The 21,324-nt window shown below is 37.6% G+C and overlaps 1 protein-coding gene across 12 annotated transcripts in view; it reads right to left on the bottom strand.

Annotated features, from left to right (window-relative positions):
• The window catches only part of LOC121518815 (RNA-binding protein Musashi homolog 2), a 479,548-nt gene that overhangs the window by 90,267 nt on the left and 367,957 nt on the right, over positions 1-21,324 (bottom strand). For all 12 annotated transcript variants that reach the window (XM_041801448.1, XM_041801443.1, XM_041801444.1 and 9 more), the window contains one exon: positions 9,541-9,615. In XM_041801448.1, the coding sequence (XP_041657382.1) occupies positions 9,541-9,615 (75 nt within the window). The remainder of the gene's footprint in view (positions 1-9,540; positions 9,616-21,324) is intronic.

The following is a 21,324-nucleotide window of genomic DNA, read 5'->3' as shown; positions in this document are numbered from 1 at the left end:
AATTGAAATGCTAAATCTATCAGCCCCTTAGTGTCACTTTAAAATACATTCTTAATATATTTAATATATTTCTGATGAGGATGAAATTATCAGTCCCCCCTATGAAAATTTTAGTTTTTAACAAGTGCTCTTAAACAGAGCAAGGAATTATTACCACAGAGTTTCTTAACATCCTAGTTTTATTCTGGATGCTTGCATTGTTTCACTTTGCACACAGAACAAAATCATTTCACAAAAAACAAAAACTACCAGGGTTTAAATTATTAACCTCATTTAGAGCTGACTTTTTTTGTTGAGCCATAGCACAAACCACTGTTTTGCAATGATACGCTTTAACTTTGTTATGCTCAAAGCTTGTGAAATCAAATTAAACCTGAGGGTAAGGACTGTCAGTTTTTCAGAAAAGCAACTTTGAAGAAGTTCCAAACATTACAAGATAATGTTTGAATATACTCAAAACCCCTACCCCACCGCGTGCGCCATTCACCTCAAAATGTAGGCCTCATTCATTTTTTATCTTTCATTGAGCTACACTCAACAGGAGCTCAACATAACAAAAATAACAGTCCTAAAAGAGTCTAAATGAAAAACCTTTTCCTGTGTTCAAATTGACAAATTTTCAAATTTCAACAGGAGTGATTTTCAAAAGCCTTGGATTTAAACAGCAGTAAAATACTGTTCAAGCATTTACTAACACCCTGATGGCATCTCGAATGATCCCGGTTTATTTTTATAGAGAATATATGCTAGAAAGACAAGCAGACAAGATCTGCCCTGCCAGAGCACACAGAGGTTTCCGGTTTGCACAAATGTTTATGAGTCAGCTTGGAGAGCGGCTGACTTCGAGTGCATCCTATATCTATCCAAAACAGCCGTTCGCTGTCACCAGACAGAAGAGTCTCTTTTATGTATGTTTGCATAGTTTGCAGTGTTCAGGTATTATTGCTGTTCCCTTGTTGCTCTACCATCAACAACCTCAATCTTTGTGTAATTTTATCAACTGTCTTTATTTACTGAGGTGAGGTACTGAGAGCGCCCTCTACTGGATTGAAAGGCAAACTACTTCAGGCATCATGTTGCGCTGATAGATTGTGTATTTTGACTTTGAAAGGCTCATTACAGTTGGAATCTGAACTTTCACCCAAAGATTTGGCCCTATGGAGAATTATCTTCCAGTTTACACACTATAAAAATTTTAGTATGGCCTTGTGCTAACATTGCAAAGCAGATGGATTCGCCAGTTTCCGTGTTTTTCCCTGGCAAATCCATCTTGCAAGCTCCCATCTGAACAGATTGGGCCCTGTAAGAAAGTGACAGGACCAAAGAAATGCAGTTCTCTATGGAGTTTATTCTTCGGTAGCAGCATTCACCTATGGCTTCACGTGTTTTGTTGCTCTAAATGGCTCGTAAAGATGTGACAGACAGAACATTCATCCAATCACCCTCAAAGTTTTTTTTCAAAGGCTCAGCCCTTTCCCAAACACTGTCTATGGGAGGTTTTCCAGATTGGTGCGTGAAAGAAAATCCATCTGGTGTGTCAGGTTACCCTTGCACCAAATAAGACTGGAATTTAGATAACATCCAACCAACACATTCATCCCGAATCTGGTTCAAGGTGGGCACAATTCAGCCCAGATCTGGCTCAAAACCAACACAATTTGGCCCAGATCTCACTCAAAGCTGACAAAATTTGGCCCAGATGTGGCTAAAAGCCAGCTCAATATGGCCTAGAGCCAACTCAGAGCTGGCCCAGGCTGTACCAGTTTTGAGCTGGATCTGGGCTGAATGTCTTAACCATCAGAGATACAGCAAAGACATCTTGCCCATATACGGCTCAAAGCTGGCACAATTTGTCCTAAATTTGTCTCAAAGCTGGCCTACATCCATCTCAAAGCTGGCACTATTTAGCCCAGATCTGACTCAAAGCAAGCACAGGCTTGACCAGATTTGCATCAGATTTGGGCCAAAAATTAACTTGTTTTCCATTTTTCTGGACCTGTTCTGGTCAAACATTGTTACAAAGACATCGTATGACTCCACACCAGAGCAGGCCCATTGTGCAAAAAGACACTGGTGCGGACCTGTTTTCCCAGTCTAGCAAATATTTAGACAGAAGGAACTGACATCAACAACAGACTTCAAGTCTAATCAGAAACAGGTTCTGATAGCAAGGAGGCAACAGATTTATAGCTCTCTCCATTTGTTTAGCACACCATCAGGAACCTATTGCTTCAATTAACTACATTTACCATCAACACTCCCTGCTAGAGCAAAATGAGGCAAGAATATTGTTAACTATCTTACTTTATTCATTAAGTTAACCCGAAATATGTGCAAACATGCCAATCAGTCTGAATAATACTGCCATGGGAAAAAAAACTCTTTATTAATCTCCGAACTCTAGTTTTGTTCTCTTGTGTTAGACTGACTCATTTAAAGCAGACTGAATGTTCTGCTTGAGGAACTAAGAATAAATATAGAACACTAGCCACCACTCATTATTTTTTCCAATCGCATACTGACAGCATCTAAACTGCTGGAGTTTTAACTGTTACTTGAAGGTAAAGGCAGAGACAGCCTCAGCTTAAGTCCAGCATTGTTCATCTGAAACAGTGAGAATGTTTACATTCACAGAGCTTGACAACCTCACCTCTCACATGTCACATTTACATGCATACATTACAGTCCTCTCTGCTTTTATTCAACAACGACAGTACCACTGCATGTGGAAAAAACATAATCTGGAAACATTTTCTGACATTTTTTGACACAATGGGATCAGACAGAGATGACTGCCCAAGTAAACGTACATATCTGTGGTACAAATCAAAGAAGACACTTCTCACAGGAAATGTGAAGAAAAATGTAAAGCTGTTGAAAAAGGGGAGATTTGTCTACTGCATGGAAAACAACAAAAATACTTATTCTAGAGCATCTTTGACAGGCTCTTAATTTTGATCAGCATAAGTCAGAAGTAGACATGGTAGACAAAAGCATGATTACAGGAGTGTATACAAGCAAACCCTGGAATCTAAAAAGCGAGCAAAAATCAGATGAGGCCAGTTTATTAAACACTTCAATCCTCTTCTGGCTATTTGAATGAATGCATTCTCTGGGAGCTACACAAGGAATAAACAGCTCCTGTGTGGGTTTTTGGCTGGTTATGGAACAGAGAAAAAATGGAGCTGATCAACACAACAACACAATTTTAAAGATCCTTACATGAGCTTTACATGAACAAAGATGAGCTCTACACTATTGTGAAAAATGTACTTTCATTCCAGGAAAGTTTAAGATGTAACGGTTTCAAATTCTGTAAAGGTTGTAAATTAATTATTTTATTTTATTGCAAAATGGATCAACAGTTTTCTTGGCGGAGAAGGTTCTGCTCAAAAGAAGCTGCCTGGGTAAGTCAAGCAGCATGTTTTGACTTCCCAGGGAGCGCAGGGCTAGAAAGTCCCCATATGGAGGGGATCATTAATGACAATGTGTACTGAAAAACAATAATATTAGTTCAAATGCAGTTAATTTATAGTAGCATGAATCTAAATATGAGGGTGCAACAGCTCTATGCTATAAAGGAGGAGGCTGGGGTGGAGGATGTTAAGCTTTGCCAGCAGCAGCAGCAGCATGGTGCATCAGCATTAATCCAAGCAGAGATAAGTGAGAAGTACATCATATTTAGATAAACCGCCGTGTTGAGAGAAAGAGCTGTGGGAGCTGGGAGTCGAAGATTGAGATCAGCCGGCTGTCACTGTTGAAATTACAAGGAGCTTCATTTAGTCTTTCCAAACTGAATATTGTACAAGTAGGATGTGTATGCATCTTCAGAAACAGTTAACAAAGCTCTTCATGGTTTTCTATGTTGCAGAATGTGTATTGTTTGAAGCAGTTATGCTTTTTTCCTGTTTTATCCTGTTTTACTGTCACATAATAATAGGGGCTGCATAGACTAGTGGACCAGTCAGCTTTACTGCTGTGTGATGACTCTTTTCGCTCAAAGTGACACCAGAGACTACAGTTTACTGATAAATGTGCTTCGTAACATTGGTATGTCAACCCAAGCAGCATCATGGTTTAACTGCACTCTGATTGGCCATGTGTTCAGATAAATGGATCTGTCCCTTCTTTTCTGGAGGTCCTAAAGGCATGCCTCAAGATTCAGTATTAGGACCTATTTTATTCTCTATGTCAACAATCTGTGTGATAACTTGTCAAATACCTCTGACACCATTATTATTAGTTTTTCTGTTGTTAATAGATCTTGCATGCCTTTGATATTTCAATCTGCTTTAAGTGTTTCTCAGCCTTGTCTGCAAAAACTTAACTTGGTCTAAAATGCTGATAAAAGAAAACTTGTGGTCAATACAAGTTCAAACACAAGTAAGTTACCTGGGAGCATCCCATCATTTTAATACACAAGACTGACCAAGTCTCAGAACTATAAATATCTGTGTTGTCTGTGTGATAAGAGCAATACTTGGGTTTTTAGAGGGCATTGTGTAGGTGGCCTTAGGTCAAAATTGGTTAAACAAAGGCAAAATTAACATAAAATGAAACAATGAACACCAAGATGATGGCAGGTAAGGCAGATAATGTGCCACTCTAGAAATCTAGTGACAGTCCATCAGGGTATTTTGGGGGGGGAAATTCTATGTTATACACCATATTAACTTTTGTTGTTTGTATTTACACCAAAAATGCTTGTAAGCTGCCTGTTGTTAGGAGTATATGGATTATGATTTGCAATCTAATTGGTTATTTTAAACTATCAGCTTCTCCTGTAGATTCATTCATGATTTAATCAGTGACTAGTCAAAGTCCAGGCAACTTTTATCACATCAAAGTCGACTTCAAAAATTCTGAAGTCGTGTAACCCCTACATCATATCATTAGAGACTAAAGTTTCTGCTCCTTGTACTCCAGAAGTGTGAAATACATCATGCAACTGTTAAGTTACAACTAGGGATGAACGATATTGGATTTTTGAAGAAATCTGAAATGCTTATATGCCAATCTGCTTTTATTTACAGTTTCAATTTAGTCAATACCAGTATGGATATGATGTTTCAATAAATATTTCAGACGCTAAACCTTAGCCCTTAAAACACCCTCTAAAGATATAAAGGTAAGGAAAAACTAAATTTTCCTTATTTTCAGTATGACTGCAGTTGAAACAGCTAATTAAGATACAAAACAGCTGTAAATGTGTAACTCCATGAGCATGAATGCTTATTTATTTATTTTAGTTGAAGTGAAACAGCAAAGTTAAACGATTTCCCGCTGCAAAAGGAAAGTAACTGAATATCCAAGGGCCTCATTAATGTCGCTCCTGTTGCCAATTTCCCAATTCTCAAATTTGACAAAATTCTGCCTGAAGTTAAGTTTTCCAACTGAGGAAACAAAGAGGTTTTTTTTCTCTCCCTGACCACAAAATGTCTTCTTATCATTTAATTTTGCTCTAATTATAGAGAATTGTGTGCCAGCATGATGTACCATTTTCCACAAACATCTTTCTTAATTCCCTGTTTGAATTTTTCAGTGTTGTAGAATGTGCATTGTTTAAATCAGCCTGGTTGTTTTCCTCTTCACTTGCTGATTTATAAAATCAGGGATGTAATGTTTGTCTGTCTCCATTAATGAGACAATCATAAAGTCACACACAATCACTTACCACTTTCTAGTGTGCACACGCCTTCATCTGGGTGAAACAAGCCCTGAGAATGTGCTAGCATGCTGGTAGCAAGGCAATTAGATATCACTGCATAGCGCTTTGTTCATCAAACAATTAGAAGATCACAATTTACTGAATGCTCTTCATTCTCAAAGGGAGGAGGAGCATAAAAGAAGAGCACTGTGGCTTTGGGCTAAACTAGAGAGGAGTAAACTGGTCAAAAGTGGGACCAGTGTTGTGTTCCTACTGACTTTAAGGCAGTGATCGCCCTGTGATAGTAGGAGTCTGCTGCCTGTTAACAGATTCTTCAAACATGTCCTAACAAGATCCAACAAAGTTAAAATCCACAGATGTGGTATGTGATGAGAGGTTATGACATCTATGGTCATTCATTCCGATGGTTTGTCTTCACCTAGACAGCAGGCCCGGCATCATTTTTCACCCAGATGGATTGTTCCCATCAATACACCATTTTCATGTATGTAGAAAGTAATGATGTGTTTTGAGCCAAACTAGTGGCAGGAAGTTAGGTAGTGGTTCATTCAAATCAGAAAGTGCTGGACCATCTGGACACCCCCTCCAATTATTTTAATTGTTTGTCTGTGGAGAACAAGTTGTCCTAGAGTGGCAAGCTAACTCTTGGCAACGGGCTGAGGTTTCTTAAGTGGTACTTCCTGTCACACAAAGTTAGAGTGGATAGACATCTGTGTATACTTTGAGGAGAAACCAAGCAATCTTATGTATGACTATGTGCACAGATGTTTGAATGTTCCACACTTCCTCTCCTTTAACATTATTGTAGATCATATATTTAACACTACAGAAATGTTTTTATGTTCACTATGCAAGGGTACTTATTATTTGTTTTTTTTTTAATTCATTTTTATTATAAATGGTTCCAAAAATTAATCTCAATTAACTAGTGGCTCTCTAATGAATTTCTACTAATCAATTCAAACAACAATCTAATAAATGCATTGCAGACAGATTTCCTGTATTGCCAGCTTTTGCTAAAGTTGTTTACAGAATTTGCATTTTGCTTAAATGCCAATCTGTACCTTAGTAAGGGATAACCCTCATGACGCTCCAGCCTTTGACCACATATTGACCTACCCTAGATGTGACTGACTACAGCGCCTATAAAAAGTATCCACCCACTCTTACTCTTTTATTGATTTCAGAAATCAATCATGGTTTCTACTGTTTGGCTTTTTGACAAACGACTCTCTTCAGTGTTAAAGTGAAAACAGATTTCTACTAAGGTTATGTCAAATTAATAAAAATATGTAAGGTTAAATAAGTGACTGCATAGACTTTCACCACCTTTAAAGTGACTGACCTAACACAACAGAGGCCCAGCCAATTCGTGCTATTAGTCTCACAATTAGTGAATTGGGGATCACAAGAGTGCAGTGAATGTGAAGCAATTGTAGTATAAAAACACCTGTGTCTGGAACGCTCCAAGCAACTCTAAGGCAAGGTTATTGAAAAGCAGAAGTCAGGGGGTGGATACAAAAAAATTCCAAGGCACTGAATATACCCCAGAGTTCAGTTAAATCCATCATCAAGAAATGAATGGTGTATGTGTAATACTATGTAAGTTGTAATACATAATTGTAAACCTTCCTTAAGTATGAAAGAAGACATTTCTTTCCTTATACCAGGTGTGGCTTTCTTCTCAATATTTCTGCCATTTGTAATGTAATGGTGATGTTCAATTCAAGCTGGTGTAAAGTTGTGACATGCATGTGTGTTCATATCCAGATTTTATAATAAAGAGTCTGAAAAATCAACCTCAGTAACTGGGGCTTAGTGTCAGAAAAACATCAGTCAGCAGCAGTTTTTCTCCTCCCTGCCAAAGGCAATTGTACACAAACTAATAATTTAACTGCGAATGAATGCCACTGTCTGAGTTTGTCCTTCAGGAAATGTTCTGTTATTTGATCACTCGCACAGACAAGTTTCTGACAGATCGAGACAGATGTGATTTACATCAGTGATACGGGAGGATCTCTCATTGCATTAAACAGTATTGATGGAATTTATTCTGTAAGCAACTCACGGCACGCAAATACAGACACAGAGAAACATTGTGTGGGATCGATATCAAACACACTTTGTGATCAATGTCTGAATTAATTGGGAGTGTCACCAAGACCAGCGTGCTAAGTCGTCAGATATTGTTTTAGAGCTCCTGACTGACAGACAGTCTAACCGGCTGAATGTACGTCTCCTTCAAGTTCTGCTTCAGCAGCAGGGATGTCACCTTCTCTGTTTGTCTCACTGAGAGTTCTTTCTTAAATCACTGCTTCATCACTGATCAATGTTTTATCACTGTTTTATCTCGACAATTGCCTAACGGCTTTTTTCCCGTCGGCAGTGGACCACTGAGGTTTACTGGGTGTTAAATAAAAAAGCCTTGAAATTCTGCCCACAATTTACGCCTCTTGGATTCGGCCTGCCTGGTCCCAGCTCTATTTATTTATAGTGAAGCTGTGTACAGTGAGAGGGAGAGGAAAAAAAGCTTTGATCTTAAACTGAGGATGCTTCCCACATCTCAGTAAGCGAGGACACTAGTCAATATTTGGCCTGAGGTTATTTAATTTGGACGAGGAGTTTGATTCATACATTAAAATTTCCAATTACCCTGTCAAGAGATGAGCGAGCCCAGAGGAGGCCGTTTTAATCATACAGCTTTATCAAACGCTTTAAATTGAGTTTAACATGGACAGCATCATACGTTCTGCCTCGGGGAAGGTGATATCCCTTAATTTGTCCTAAAGAGTAAACATTTTAAAAATCCATGTTTGACTAGAATTACTTTCATGGAATAAATACTGATGCTGCTTTCACTTTCCATCTCTTTTCTTCCTCCAAAAGTTCATCAACTTTTTAGGATAATTTTAGAGAGTACGAAAGATGTATAAACGCTCGTTTCCTCCAATTTAAATGTCATTATGAGATGTAATGATTAATACCTTCATTTGTATTCTACTCATGTGCTCCCACATTGATGAAAAGGTGCTATTCTCTTTCTTCTCTCAAATAATGTTGTGGTCAAGTACGAATCTCGCACATGTCTGATCTGCAGGTGGTCACAGCTGGACCTCCTGTTTTACCATTTCTGAATCTATTTCACAACGATATTACACAGATCTGAGCGCCTGTCAGATATTTTCCCATTCTGTCTTATCAGTGGAAGGAATGATGTCTGCCACGGCAAACAAAGTGTGTGCAAAGTCTCTAAATAAAGCATGAAATTGACGGGACGCCTGCTTAAGTGAGGCACCCACAAAGGCACGGGTGCTCTTGCAGCAGACAGGTACAGCTGCTCACCTCCAGACTGCTGCACGTCTCCCATTTGGACTCCCTATTAAAGTGCCCAGCACTCTAAGTCAACACTTTTAATGCAGAAAATGACTTCATTCATTTTCCATTATGAGGGCCGTATTTTAAAATCAGCCTACAAGAAAAAAAAAATGGCTGCTTATTTCCTTGCTTCTCCACAGAGGAATTTGCATACATTGGACCGCGGAAAAGACGAATAAGTTTCCCCATTTGAGACATTTGGTCATGGTAGTGTTCAAGTGTGGGATAAAAAGGAGTAAGCAATTTACTTCACTATATGTCAGCTTTCAAAAGCTGCTTCGAGAATCCGCACACGTATCATACTTATAACCCTGCAGATTATCTGGTGACTGACTCGTATATTGATGAGTTTGTGTGTGCGTGTGTGTGTGTGTGTGTGTGTGTATGAGCATGCAAAAGTGTGTGTTTTTCTTTGTGCATGTATGTCTGGATGTGCTGGAGGGTGCACAACAGAAAGCAGCTGCAGCACGGATATTTTAAGAAAGTCTTCAACTCACCAGGGAACTGGTAGCTGTAGCTGGGTGCGAATCCAGTGTATCCGCGGCCATACGTTGCCACAATATTAGGGTAACCTTTGGGGAAAGAGATTAAGCAGAAATGAGAGGAGCACTGGAAAGGATCAGCACATTTTCTACAGATTTGTACTAAAAGAGCATTTACACACAGACGGACAAACGTGTGATACGGCTGCTTATATATCCAGTTTAAGAGAGAATTAAATCTGAAATAGCTGCATTTTAAAGTCTGGGAATGCATGTAATCCAAATTTTTCAAGCGATTTCTATGTTTCTACCTTAATTCTTTTAAGCTGCAATAATTTACTGGGCCCCTGTCAATTTAAAAATACTTTTTATCCATTTTTAAACGCATCATGTGCAACTCTAGCTTCATTTGTTTGAGATGTATTTTATGTTTAGGCTTCCAGCCTGATAAAGAGGTATACGTATTTATAGCCCCTACTGTAGATGCTGGATTGTTGACTGAAAAACTGGGCAAAGTTTGACAGCAAGCACCACCCTGAATAAATTGCCCACTGTCACAATTACATTAACCTCTGATCTTAAACACACTGCACTTGCTGTCTGAAATGTTTTTATAACCTACAAGAATGATGGCAACAATTACGACCTGGGCTGTGGATGATTTTTCTTCCGCTGGAGGCAGACCAAGTGCTTTAAAATGTGAGTTTGACAAAGTTGCTAATTCTTCACAGAGTCTCCCTTAAATTCAATAAAGTTTCATGAACTGAAATTATGCTGGATTGTGTTTCATCAGTTTTAGTTTTTTGATGTTATCTCCGTTTAAATATTTTTTCAAGAGGAAACTAGAGACGGGTAAGAAGATACTTTATTGATCCTGAAGGGAATTCAGGCATTCACGTCCAGCTGCGGCTTACAAGACAAATTGTAACATCTTTCACACCTCACAAACCCAATATGTGTACGTTAACCAGTCCAAAAAGTAGAATTAAACCCCTAGGAAAATCAAAATCAAACACATACAAAATTACCCTTCACAATAAATGAACAAAACTAGTTCAAAAATGAGAGAAAGGAGACACAGATGGTTGCACCTCATGCATATGAGTGGCCCAGGAGTGAATTCAGCCTGTGGTTCCTTTTCTGCTTTAATTTCCCACTCTCTCATTCCTGCTTCATCCTCAATCCACTGTATTTCTCTATAAATAAAATAAAGGCATAAAAAGCCCCAAAACAAATCTAAAAATAGAGTAGAACCAACACACAAAATGAAATTAGACCAGTAGAAAATTTTGAAGTAATGTACTTGTTTAACCAAGCCACACAAATTATAGGTTAATGCATTCCTGTGAATCCTAGTATACATATCTATGTGAAACATGTACAGTCGGCATGTTTTAACTTAAGAGTAATGCACTCATCAGCCACTGCTGCAAACAGGACTGGGAAAGCAGTCCATCGCTAAACAGGTTAACCCTCAGGGTCCTAAGCTATTTTTTAACCATTACGTCTCACCTGGACTTATTGTCTAAAAAAAGCTTGTAAAACATCATCCCTAATGTGCACATTCAAGCTTTAAACATCCTTTTAAACCAGGACAAACTGGGCTTTAAGAATATGCTTTGCAGTAATATCACTTAATTGAAAAAGGTTATGGGACTAAAAAGAGACAAGAAAAAACATGAAATGGAAATTAAAACTGACTAAAGGATAATGACTAAGACTTTCTTTTGCACAAACTTGTTTTCTCATCTCTTGGGGACCAAAGAGTGATAAAATAATCATCCCTTGACTAAAAAGTTCTCAAAATATTAACATTTGAAAAAAGTCCCTGTGCTGTTTTGCATTGGCTGAACTTGTGCCATTATTCAAAGCAGTTCCTGTCTGCAGTGGCACAGAGGGCCACACCACAGGGTCTCTAACTCATTTTTCCATTATGAGCTACTCAGGCCATCTTCACTGTTTAGATATGTACCGTTCGGCAAAGCATTACACCATGACTCAACATCCTGCCATTGGTTGTCACAACCCATGTGACAACCAATGTAGGAAAACAATCAGACAAATGCTAAGATAGTGGCAGAAATGATTGAAAAATATTTCAAATAATGATAAAAAAATACATCCAATATTGGAGATACCGGTGTGATTTAATCTTAAAAAAACTCAAATATTACCCAATTTCCAGGATCACTGGACAAGTCCCTGTAAGGCATGGGTGGTCATTAGAACGGCAAAACACAGGGCTTCCAGAGGAAAATAAAGTGGCTACGATTTATGGTTAAAAGTATTTTTTTACTTTTTGTAACCTGTGTCTTTGGTCTTAGAGGGTTTAGCCTTCCACCAATAAAAGATTTTGAAAATCTTAAGCAATTTTTTAATGAAAGACCCCACATGTGGTCACAAATAATGACATATTTAACTGTTTGTTGTGATAACATGTGATGTGCAACAGGATGCAACATCACAGCACAACACACACTGACCCCGTTCACTGATAACCAGAGTCTTAAAACACCAAATTGTGTGGTTGAACGCAACACATTAACACGACAAATCAATAAGTGTGTCCATTTGTGACAGCTTGACGCTTCATGTTCACTACTGTTGCCGTGGCTGAGTTTGTCGTGCTTCCTGATTGGCTCTTGTTCCATTCCACATTCCATGTTTTAACGTGTGTACATTAGAATATTATTAACACAATATTTAATACACATTTATATTTTGATACATAAGTGACAACATGTTATAAAGGAGTACTATGGGGATCAGATAGTTTGGTTTGAATTGCACTATTACTGTTATTATTGTTGTTTGAAAATTAACCAAAGAAGGGATTTTGCATCTTGCCAAAAAAGGCAAACTTACAAGAAAACTGTCATCTGTAGAGCAAAGTCAAAGCACGTGCAGGCACAGACTTGTTTAGCTGCTCCGTCCCTGGATGGATGGAGAGAACCATCGAGGCCCAAAGAGGAGCCAGTGTCATTAGAAAAATTTAAGAGCAGCAGATGCATTGTTCATCTGCTGTCATGACTCTTATTACAACCACAGACCCACCAGTTAATTAGCAGGACAGTTTTCAGACAGAAGCAGCTGTGGGCAACATATTGAGGTATGGGGTGCGAGGGAGCAGGGAACGGAGAAGAGTGGAGAAATTTGAGATGAGCGGGTGGGTGGGCCAGTGAACGTGTGAGTCAGAAAAAAATTTGAGTGCCATCAAAAGGTAATATAAACATAATTAACCCTCTAATTATGGTATATGTCTCAGTCTTTATCTGTTTTCCTCAAGCTATTATCACCTTCAACCACAAGTCTGCACTAAATTACCTCATAAGAGGAAGTCCTCTAGGCCAGAAATGAATCACCAGAGCCAACCTTGATAACTCTCTCTCACTGAGTGAAAGCTACACCTAAAAACTGACCTCAAAAACCTCTAACAGGCTTTTCTGTCGACAGTTTGGTTTAGATACTGTAGGTACTTGCCTGATGAGCTTGCTATAGATGTGTCTGAATCGTAATGCTTTTTTTACACAGCTGATTAACAGAGGTTACAGTAAACACATTTCCAAATTACATAAATTAATTTGACTGATACAATCATTCACAAAAAGATTAAGTGCTGCCTTAAAGCAAGGAAAGCTGTGCTATCATTATTTTTGCTTATCAGGCTGATTTCAATCAAAACAACAACAAAAAAAGATGATTTCAGGGGTAGCGTGGAATCATACCATATTTCTACTCATCAACACAACTACCCCCCACTGAAAATGTACTCCAAATGAACCACAGTCCAGACAACCAGGGGGAGCCTGGGAGACAGAACCCACAACTGATGGCGGGATTAACTGTGGTCCATCATAAGTAAGAATCATAAATGAGATACAGCAACAGAACGGCAGCTTCCTGTAGCAACATATGACGTAAGATCCAGTGCTTCAGTAATGTGTCTGTCTCAGAGGGTAAGACATATCCTGTTACGGCTGGAAATATTTGAGGTAATGTTAATATTCAACTAAATATATTTATAACATAAAGGACTCATTTTTAATTTATTAAGGCATTTCAACACAAAAAATATCATACCTACAAATAAACATATTCACACAGGACACATTTCTCCTCTGACCTGTCACTCTCAGTCATGATTTGTTTGTCTAACAATTTCTTTTCACTACTTTACAATAAAAAAGCAGAGATGCAATGATTCCTGAAACTCTAGAAGACCACTGGTTTATCATCAGAGAAAAAAACAATGTATTTTAAAATGATCTATAATGAGGCAACAGCTAAAGCTAGTATTTAGCCACTTCCTAGCTAACATTATAACAACAAAGACATAAACTCATAACCAGCTATAGCAAAGACTTTCCATCATTTAAACTTTTATTATGCATGTTGTGGCAAACAGCTAATGTCTGAAAAGCTAGCTTATGGCTAGCTTAGTTTTTTTTAGCTTGAAATATGGCTATATTTTATTCTGTGTGCTACAGTGGCCTGAAAGTGCAATTCAATATTACAAAGTCTGAAACACTTTTACAAAGCTTAAAAAAATTTACATCAGCCAAAACATTTTAAAATTTAATAAAACAAATTTTCATTTGCAAAACAGTTTTACAAAAAATATATATATTTTGCAAAACAAATGTACAAAAACTCCACTACAAAATTACAAAGTCTGAAACACTTTTAAAACATTTTTGACATTTCATAACACAATATTAAAAAATACAGTTGAAAGTATATATTTACATTTTACAAAACAAATTTACATTTTTACATGAGCTGAGAAAAATGTACAAGTTGTAGAATACTTTGTTATTTTGTATATGAATTTGTAAAGTTGTTTTAAGTTTTGTAAAAGTGTTTCAGACTCTGCAATTTTGTATTGAACTTTATCTAACCTATCTTTATCTATCGATAGTAAACGATCAGTAGAAAAATGGGGGAACGATAATAATTTGGCAGATATGCAAAATTATGACATAGAACTATAAACCTTTGTATGAGGCTTTATGTGAGTTTGTTAAGTAAAATCTATTTTCATTTGTAGAAGTGTTTTGCTAATTTTTATTTGTTTCATAGCATGTAAAATGTTTTGTTTAATGTAAATGTATTTCAAGCTTTGTAAAAGTGTTTCATAATTTGTAATTTTGTGTTACACCTCCAGGGCATAGTGTGCACCTTTTTATTGGTTTTAAGTAAATGATCAGTATAGAAATGGAAGTATGATAATTTTGCAGATATACTAAATTATGAAATTAACTCAAAACAATAAAGTTTGATGAGATTTAAACAGAAACTTAGCTTCACACATGGAAATAATTTTTCAGCATTACTTTTGCTAGGAATCCCCTCCTTTTCTGTCAAACTGTCCTACATTATGGTCCCATTCAACCCTGCCTAGCTAAAGGTTAAATTATTTGGATTGTTAGTGTAAGATATCTGATCATAGCTAATGCTAGCTCAGTCTAACTTAAAGGTGTGTGTCATTTTTAGCCTAGCAACATTTAGCAGAAGAAACTTGATACAAATAAAGATAATATGTAATAGTAGGCCTTTCTGAATTATTGTGTCATATCCTGAATATATTTGTTGTTTTATTTTTCACTAACTTAAATTGAACCTTTTATTCCTTTATAGGGAGGATGCCCTCCATGGAGTCTGCCATCTTGGACATCTTGCATGTTTCTACAGCACCAAAGAAGGGACTGAATTACAGATACACAGATTTTTTTTAATTCCTCTGATTGCCACAGTTACCACAAGAAGTAAGCATTGCAATCTAGAGGCTGACTGATAGATTTTGCCATTACATGAAATATAGTGATGTTTGCCTTAGCACGCCACCTTTAATGTCTATTCAGTAAATGATTTATAGAAAGAGGTAAAATGATATTATTTTAAGAAGTAGTCAATTATTTTATTTCCATTGCTGTAGTGTAACTTTAACATTCAATCCCAAAAGAGTGTTTTAATTACAATGAATGTGAAGACCAAACTGGGAACAAGAAATGAAAATGAGAAAAGCTATAAACACTCTTGGCTACATGGTTTAATGTAATGGAACAATGTTAAACAACATTTTCATTGTCAAATAAAATAGATACAGATTCTACTACAGTATAACTATGTTCATGCTTTGTGTTGTTTTCTGGTTCTTTGTTTGATCAATGTTTTTTAAAGCACATTTTTAAGGGCTATACAAATCAAGGCATTACAATCATTCGTATTATAACTAGATATAATACCAAAACTCTGAAAATGACTTTACAATACATATTACGAATCACTTCTGCAAATATTTATTAAGATATTCATATATTTCCTCCAGGGACTTGTCTTCATGTGTCCACAGCAAGAAGGCATCAATAAATATTTTCCATTCATGCATATTTGTATGTGTGGGAGTATGTGCGTGAGCGTTTGCACCCTCTGTGCATGCCCACATGTGTGTGTGAGTGATTTTGTGTGTGGATGCTCTGTTCTGTATGCCTCAGAGCCTGTGCCAGCTGGAATCAGAAAGGTTGACCTTGGTCATAAATATCTAATCAGTGTTTGCTGTCCATGAAAAAGTTCAATTTATTCCTGACCCAATGGGAAAATGCCTCTCGCAGACCCTTTCCCCCCTCTCTCTGTCTCGCAGACCAAAAAGAAAATGCAACTCAGACGGGCGCCGAGCGAAGCCTTAACCTGGTGTGGATGAAGTGGAGGACGGAGGAAGAAAAAAGAAATAAAAATCCTCATCAGCTGCAGATGAGAAGTCATCACCAGGAAGCTACAGATGGATAGCTTTCACAAAAACCCCTGCATTGTTTGTTTGGCCTGAAAAGAACTGTGATACGATACAATGAAAAGCTATCATGGGCCGCGAAGTATTGGATATTATGTGTTTGATACTGTCTTACTGTCAAACAGAATAAATGCCAAACTGAAATTGCAGGCTTAGATACCGCAACTCCTCACGCTCCCTTATTTCAACATTTTCTGAAAAGGCAAAAGCATTTTCCTCCTCTGATGTAGTGCATTACAAAGGGTTTCACATTACTGAATGAAGAATTTGCTGCCAGATGTGCGCACTCAGAGTCTAAGGAGGGAGCCTTACAAAAGAATATGAGAGTGTCGGGAGAGTGGATTAAGATACATGTTAAGTTGAGCTAGTATCTCATGAAAGTCTAAGTGTTTGTGTTTCTACAAATAAAGCAAGAGTAGGAGGGAGAAAGAGGGAAGAAAGAGCTGTGCATCTTTCCCAACATTTCACTAAATGAAGCCTGCCATTGTGTCTGGCCTGGTTCGCAGCCTCTTAGTGTTCTTATTTGCCTTATTAATATGCATGCTAATGTACCTATTTTATGGCTCAACAGTTCTGATTCACTTTAAAATCAATTATCCATCTGGTACACCCATACCTCGCCCAGGCTCAAATGTGTATTAATTTCAGCAAACATACGTCAAGCACAACACAATAAAGATAAATGCCTCGATTAGAGGCGGTAAACAAAGGAGCTAGGGATGGCTTTAATGAGATTTGGCACAAAAGGAGCTTACACTTTCTTAAATAATGAGCCTTGGGTCCTCTTTTTTTTCCAAATGCAAATTATATAAAGGAATGTTTCGCTGTCCTTGTTCCAATTTCATTTAGATAAGAATGTCTCCAAACAAGTTGGCTGTTAATATTCTCACATGAGCACATCAGTGCCTCTCTGCCCGCTGTCTCCCAGCGGAGAGGAAGAGTGGCGTCCTCTTTGCCGAGACATTAGTCTGTAATAAGTTCTGAAAAGTTCACTGGGCTTGTTAAGTACTTCAAACAGATGAGATGCAAGTGAACGGCGAAGATGGAGCCGACAGAAGCACTTGGCCAGTCTTATTAACACTTTTACCGCAAACAACTGTATAATGAGTCTCAAGGCAAGGTCAAGCATGGAGTAATGCTGACAGAGAATGCAACTGTATAGAGATAAATAGATAGTGAGGCTGATCTACAGACAGCCTGTGTAATTAGTTTACTGCCAGCTAAATTTCCTTGTTAAAAGAAAATGTTCCATGGCTGAAAAATCGGTTGTCGGGCGGCAACTGGAGACTTTGTTTAATAGATGATCAGCTGAATAATATAAAGCATCAATAGTTTATTTTCTGATGAGTGAACAAATTCTAAGAGCCAAAGTAAAATCTTAGAAAAATAATATTTTGATGATCAGATGCAAACTAAAGTATCAGCAATTAAAGAAATAGAAAAAACAGTTTAAATACTAAAAAAGAAACATAATTGGAAAAAAATGATGAATTTATAAAATATTACAAATGAATTATTTCAGGGTCCCTGCCAGGGTGGGACATTAGCATCTGCCACCACCCAAATGCAGGCATGTTTGAGCAGTGTCAGCATCTTACCAACCACTGAAGCAGGTAAATTAAGTAGTCTAATCTAAAAGGATGATTTTGTTAACGGCATGGATAAAACCCCTGTTTTTCTACTTGTTAAGTTATTAGCAAAGCGTTGTGGACCTACACACTCACAGACCAAAAACAAAAGCCTATTTCTCCCTGCACCATAGCTGCTGTCAAATTTTTACATGGATGGTTTGACCCAGGATCACTGACAGTATTTCTTGACTGCAACTAGTATATCTGCTGCAGATGTGATTGAAGCAATGTCTTGCTCGGTACAAGTCCAAGAAAATTCAACTAAACATGATTTTTGCTTAAGGCTTCCGAAAATTTGCCAAAAAAATAAAAGCGAGCCTAAAACATACAATGGAAGAAAATGCTGAATTTACAGTGCCCATGAAGGAAGCACAGCAAACGTTTACATGATCGGGTACAGGACAAATTCATCAACAAACACAGTTTAAAATGAGCAACAAGTCCCTCTAATCAAACAGCTCTGAGCTTGAATAGCCTTGATTTTTATATTATACCTTATTAAATAATGCTGCTTTTTGAAACAGTGAGGCTTGTAAAAAATGTGGCTGGTATATGTTAAAATTCACCTGCTACAGTGGCAGGTAGATGGAAAAATTAAACCCCATCCCTGTTTCTTACACGGTTTGAAAAAAAAATATAAAAGAACTTTTAAGACCTTTTTTAAGACCTGAAGAGAGAAAAAATTAATGCCATTTTTAGCACAGCAAACAATTAAAAATTAAAGGAAGATAAAATTTCTCAGGGCAACCAGGGCAAAATTTTCTGATTTAATGTACTGTTTACACAATGTCCCATGATAGAGGCCTGTGGTCCCAAATGGTGTCTTGATGTGAAAGTGTGCCTTAGGACTTAGTACAACTATTATTACAACCACCATGATATCAACCAAAGACAATGGACCATGGGTTAAGGAAACTGTTCTGCATAGATATGAATATATCAAGATTTTGGCTTGATCTTAGGTGTGCCTTGTGCAAATAGGACTGAGAACCAATGACTGAGAACAAAGAAGTGTTTTGGCCATAAACACCCGAATTTATTGATTTCTGGCAGAGCTTAAATTTGAATTAAAATCACAATTTTGACCATCCCATAATCTTTACTTTTCTTGTTTCTTTTGCTGTAATTAAGTTCCCGCTTGACTGGCAATAAACAGGAAGTTCTTTTGTCTTTCAAAATAAGATTATTTTCCAAACCAGCGGTCACGTAATGTAGGATTAAGAATATAAAAGACATAAATAACATGGTTTTAAAATAAAAAATATGTATTGGCAAAAAAAAATTGCCTTTAAATCATAAAATGATTGTGATTAATAATCGGGATCTCGATACTGTACAAAATGATCTTGATTATCATTTTGGCCAAAATCATCCAGCCCTTATTTATAGCACATTTACTGCCTCTATTCCCTCGGTTCTCATCTGGTGGTTTGGGGCTGAAAAGTGGGTCGCAAAGTCATTTTCAGTTGGTAACAGAAGTGTGTCTGGATAAAATGTGGCAAAAAGTCTATGTTGTCCTCTAATTTTAAAAGGACTTGTCTCCATTTCTTTGTTGTGATACATCGTTTATTTCATTGCAAGTCCAAAATACCCTATTTTTATTTATAAAAAACTATTAGCTGGGATTGAAAATTCACAGAGTTTGGGTCCCGTTTTGTCATAAAGGTGTTGTAGGTCCTGATGCTCAACCAGTTTAGAACCTCTGCTCTATTTTATCCATGTACAGCACAGTATACTTACTTTAACACATAATAGCAGATTTGCTAGCCTGACTGAACAGTTCATATATTATTACAAAGGAGAGGTACACTTTTTTTTTAAAGGACTGTCGAAACAAAGGCCGGCTATACAAATTTTAAAGTAGGCAATAAAGACAGAGTGCCATCTAAAATATAGGACCTCTCACTATTAATAATAATACTTTTTAAGGCCTCAAATTTCAAAAGTTCAATTTAAGACTCTTCAAGGATCTCCAGGAACCCTGTATTTACTTATACATATTTGTTATCAAGTATTCTAAAAATGTCTCTTCAGACCAGTTACATGTTTAATTATCATCTCTGGTGAAATCCACTGGCTTGGGCCCTTCTATAAAGAAAATGCAAACTAATAAAAGCTAAATTTGACTTGCTTTCTGCTTTCAAAGCTGCTTTAAGTGTTATGTTACCTGGCTCATATAAAAATTCATGACTCCTGCTCTGCCTGCACCTGCTACAAGGGGGAAGGGGGAGGGGCTACATGCAGGTCTCTTACAATCATCTGCATGTCTCTTTTGCTTTTGAGGGGAAATATAAATGTTTAATGTGAGGGCAAATCCATCATGCTGGGTCGCACATACAAATGATATGCTTAGGAGATGTGAACGACAAACGGACAGACTTATAAACAGATGGATGGATGGATAGAAAGATAGATGAATGGATAGAGAGAGGGAGGCAGTGGGCGGATGGGGAGGATGAGGGTGCAATAGTGTTAAATAAAAAGGGCCACAGGCACGGGCTGGATGGTAATGAAGAGGGGTGGGCCAGCAGCTGAGGTCCCTGTAGATGAGATCTCTCCCTGACATGTGTGTCCCCTTCATTACCCATTAAGGGGGGCACAGTGATGAATCCTTAATATGACATTACACCAATTTTCCTCTTCATTTAGCTTGATAATGTGCTGGTCTGCTCCTATATGCCCGGGGGCCGCCTGTACCAGACTCCACCAGAAATAGACCGCAGTGGCCACTGGTGGCACACCTTGAAGCAGCCTAATTAGGGGCAGTGCCCACCTAATGGGGCTATCTAGACCACAGTTTGCATAAGTTGATTTTTTTAAGGTGGAAATTGATGTCCGAATGGCTCCCTCCAAAAAATGTAACAGCTTTTATTATTCATTTATATGACACCTAAAAATAAATGTCTCTCTAGGACTGAGGTATGAACGAAAAACTGGGGCTTGTATATAAAACTTAAAGGCACCTGTGCTGTGGATAGGATGCCAGAGAAATTAAGGTGAGGACGGGAGTGGAGAGGGGTGATGATTTGATCTCATCTTGGGGTCCTTTTGCCACTTGATGCACCCTTATATCCATCTATTTAATGTTTATGTTGTTTTAAAGTGTCAGCTTGTGTCTTCCATATGTTTCTTGTCTTTACCTGTCTGAAAAACAAATTTCCCCTAAGGGAAGTTAAAGTTGAAGTGGAAGGGAGGGAGTAAAAATATGCATGAAACATAAACTATGTAATGCAGAGAGTTCCTTCTATTTTCAGCAGAAAACTGAGACCCCTGGCATTGGCATCATTGTGTTAGTTCATTAATGACATCACTTTGTTTCATTATGTGCAGAGAAAAAACACTTGAAAATGTCTGGGCTTCAGGGGTCAGCTGCAGTCTGGT

Source organism: Cheilinus undulatus, linkage group 12 (genome assembly GCF_018320785.1).
Source record: "Cheilinus undulatus linkage group 12, ASM1832078v1, whole genome shotgun sequence".
NCBI lineage: Eukaryota > Metazoa > Chordata > Actinopteri > Labriformes > Labridae > Cheilinus > Cheilinus undulatus.
The sequence above is the reverse complement of the archived record's forward strand: the minus strand, read 5'-3'. Positions and strand labels throughout refer to the sequence as shown.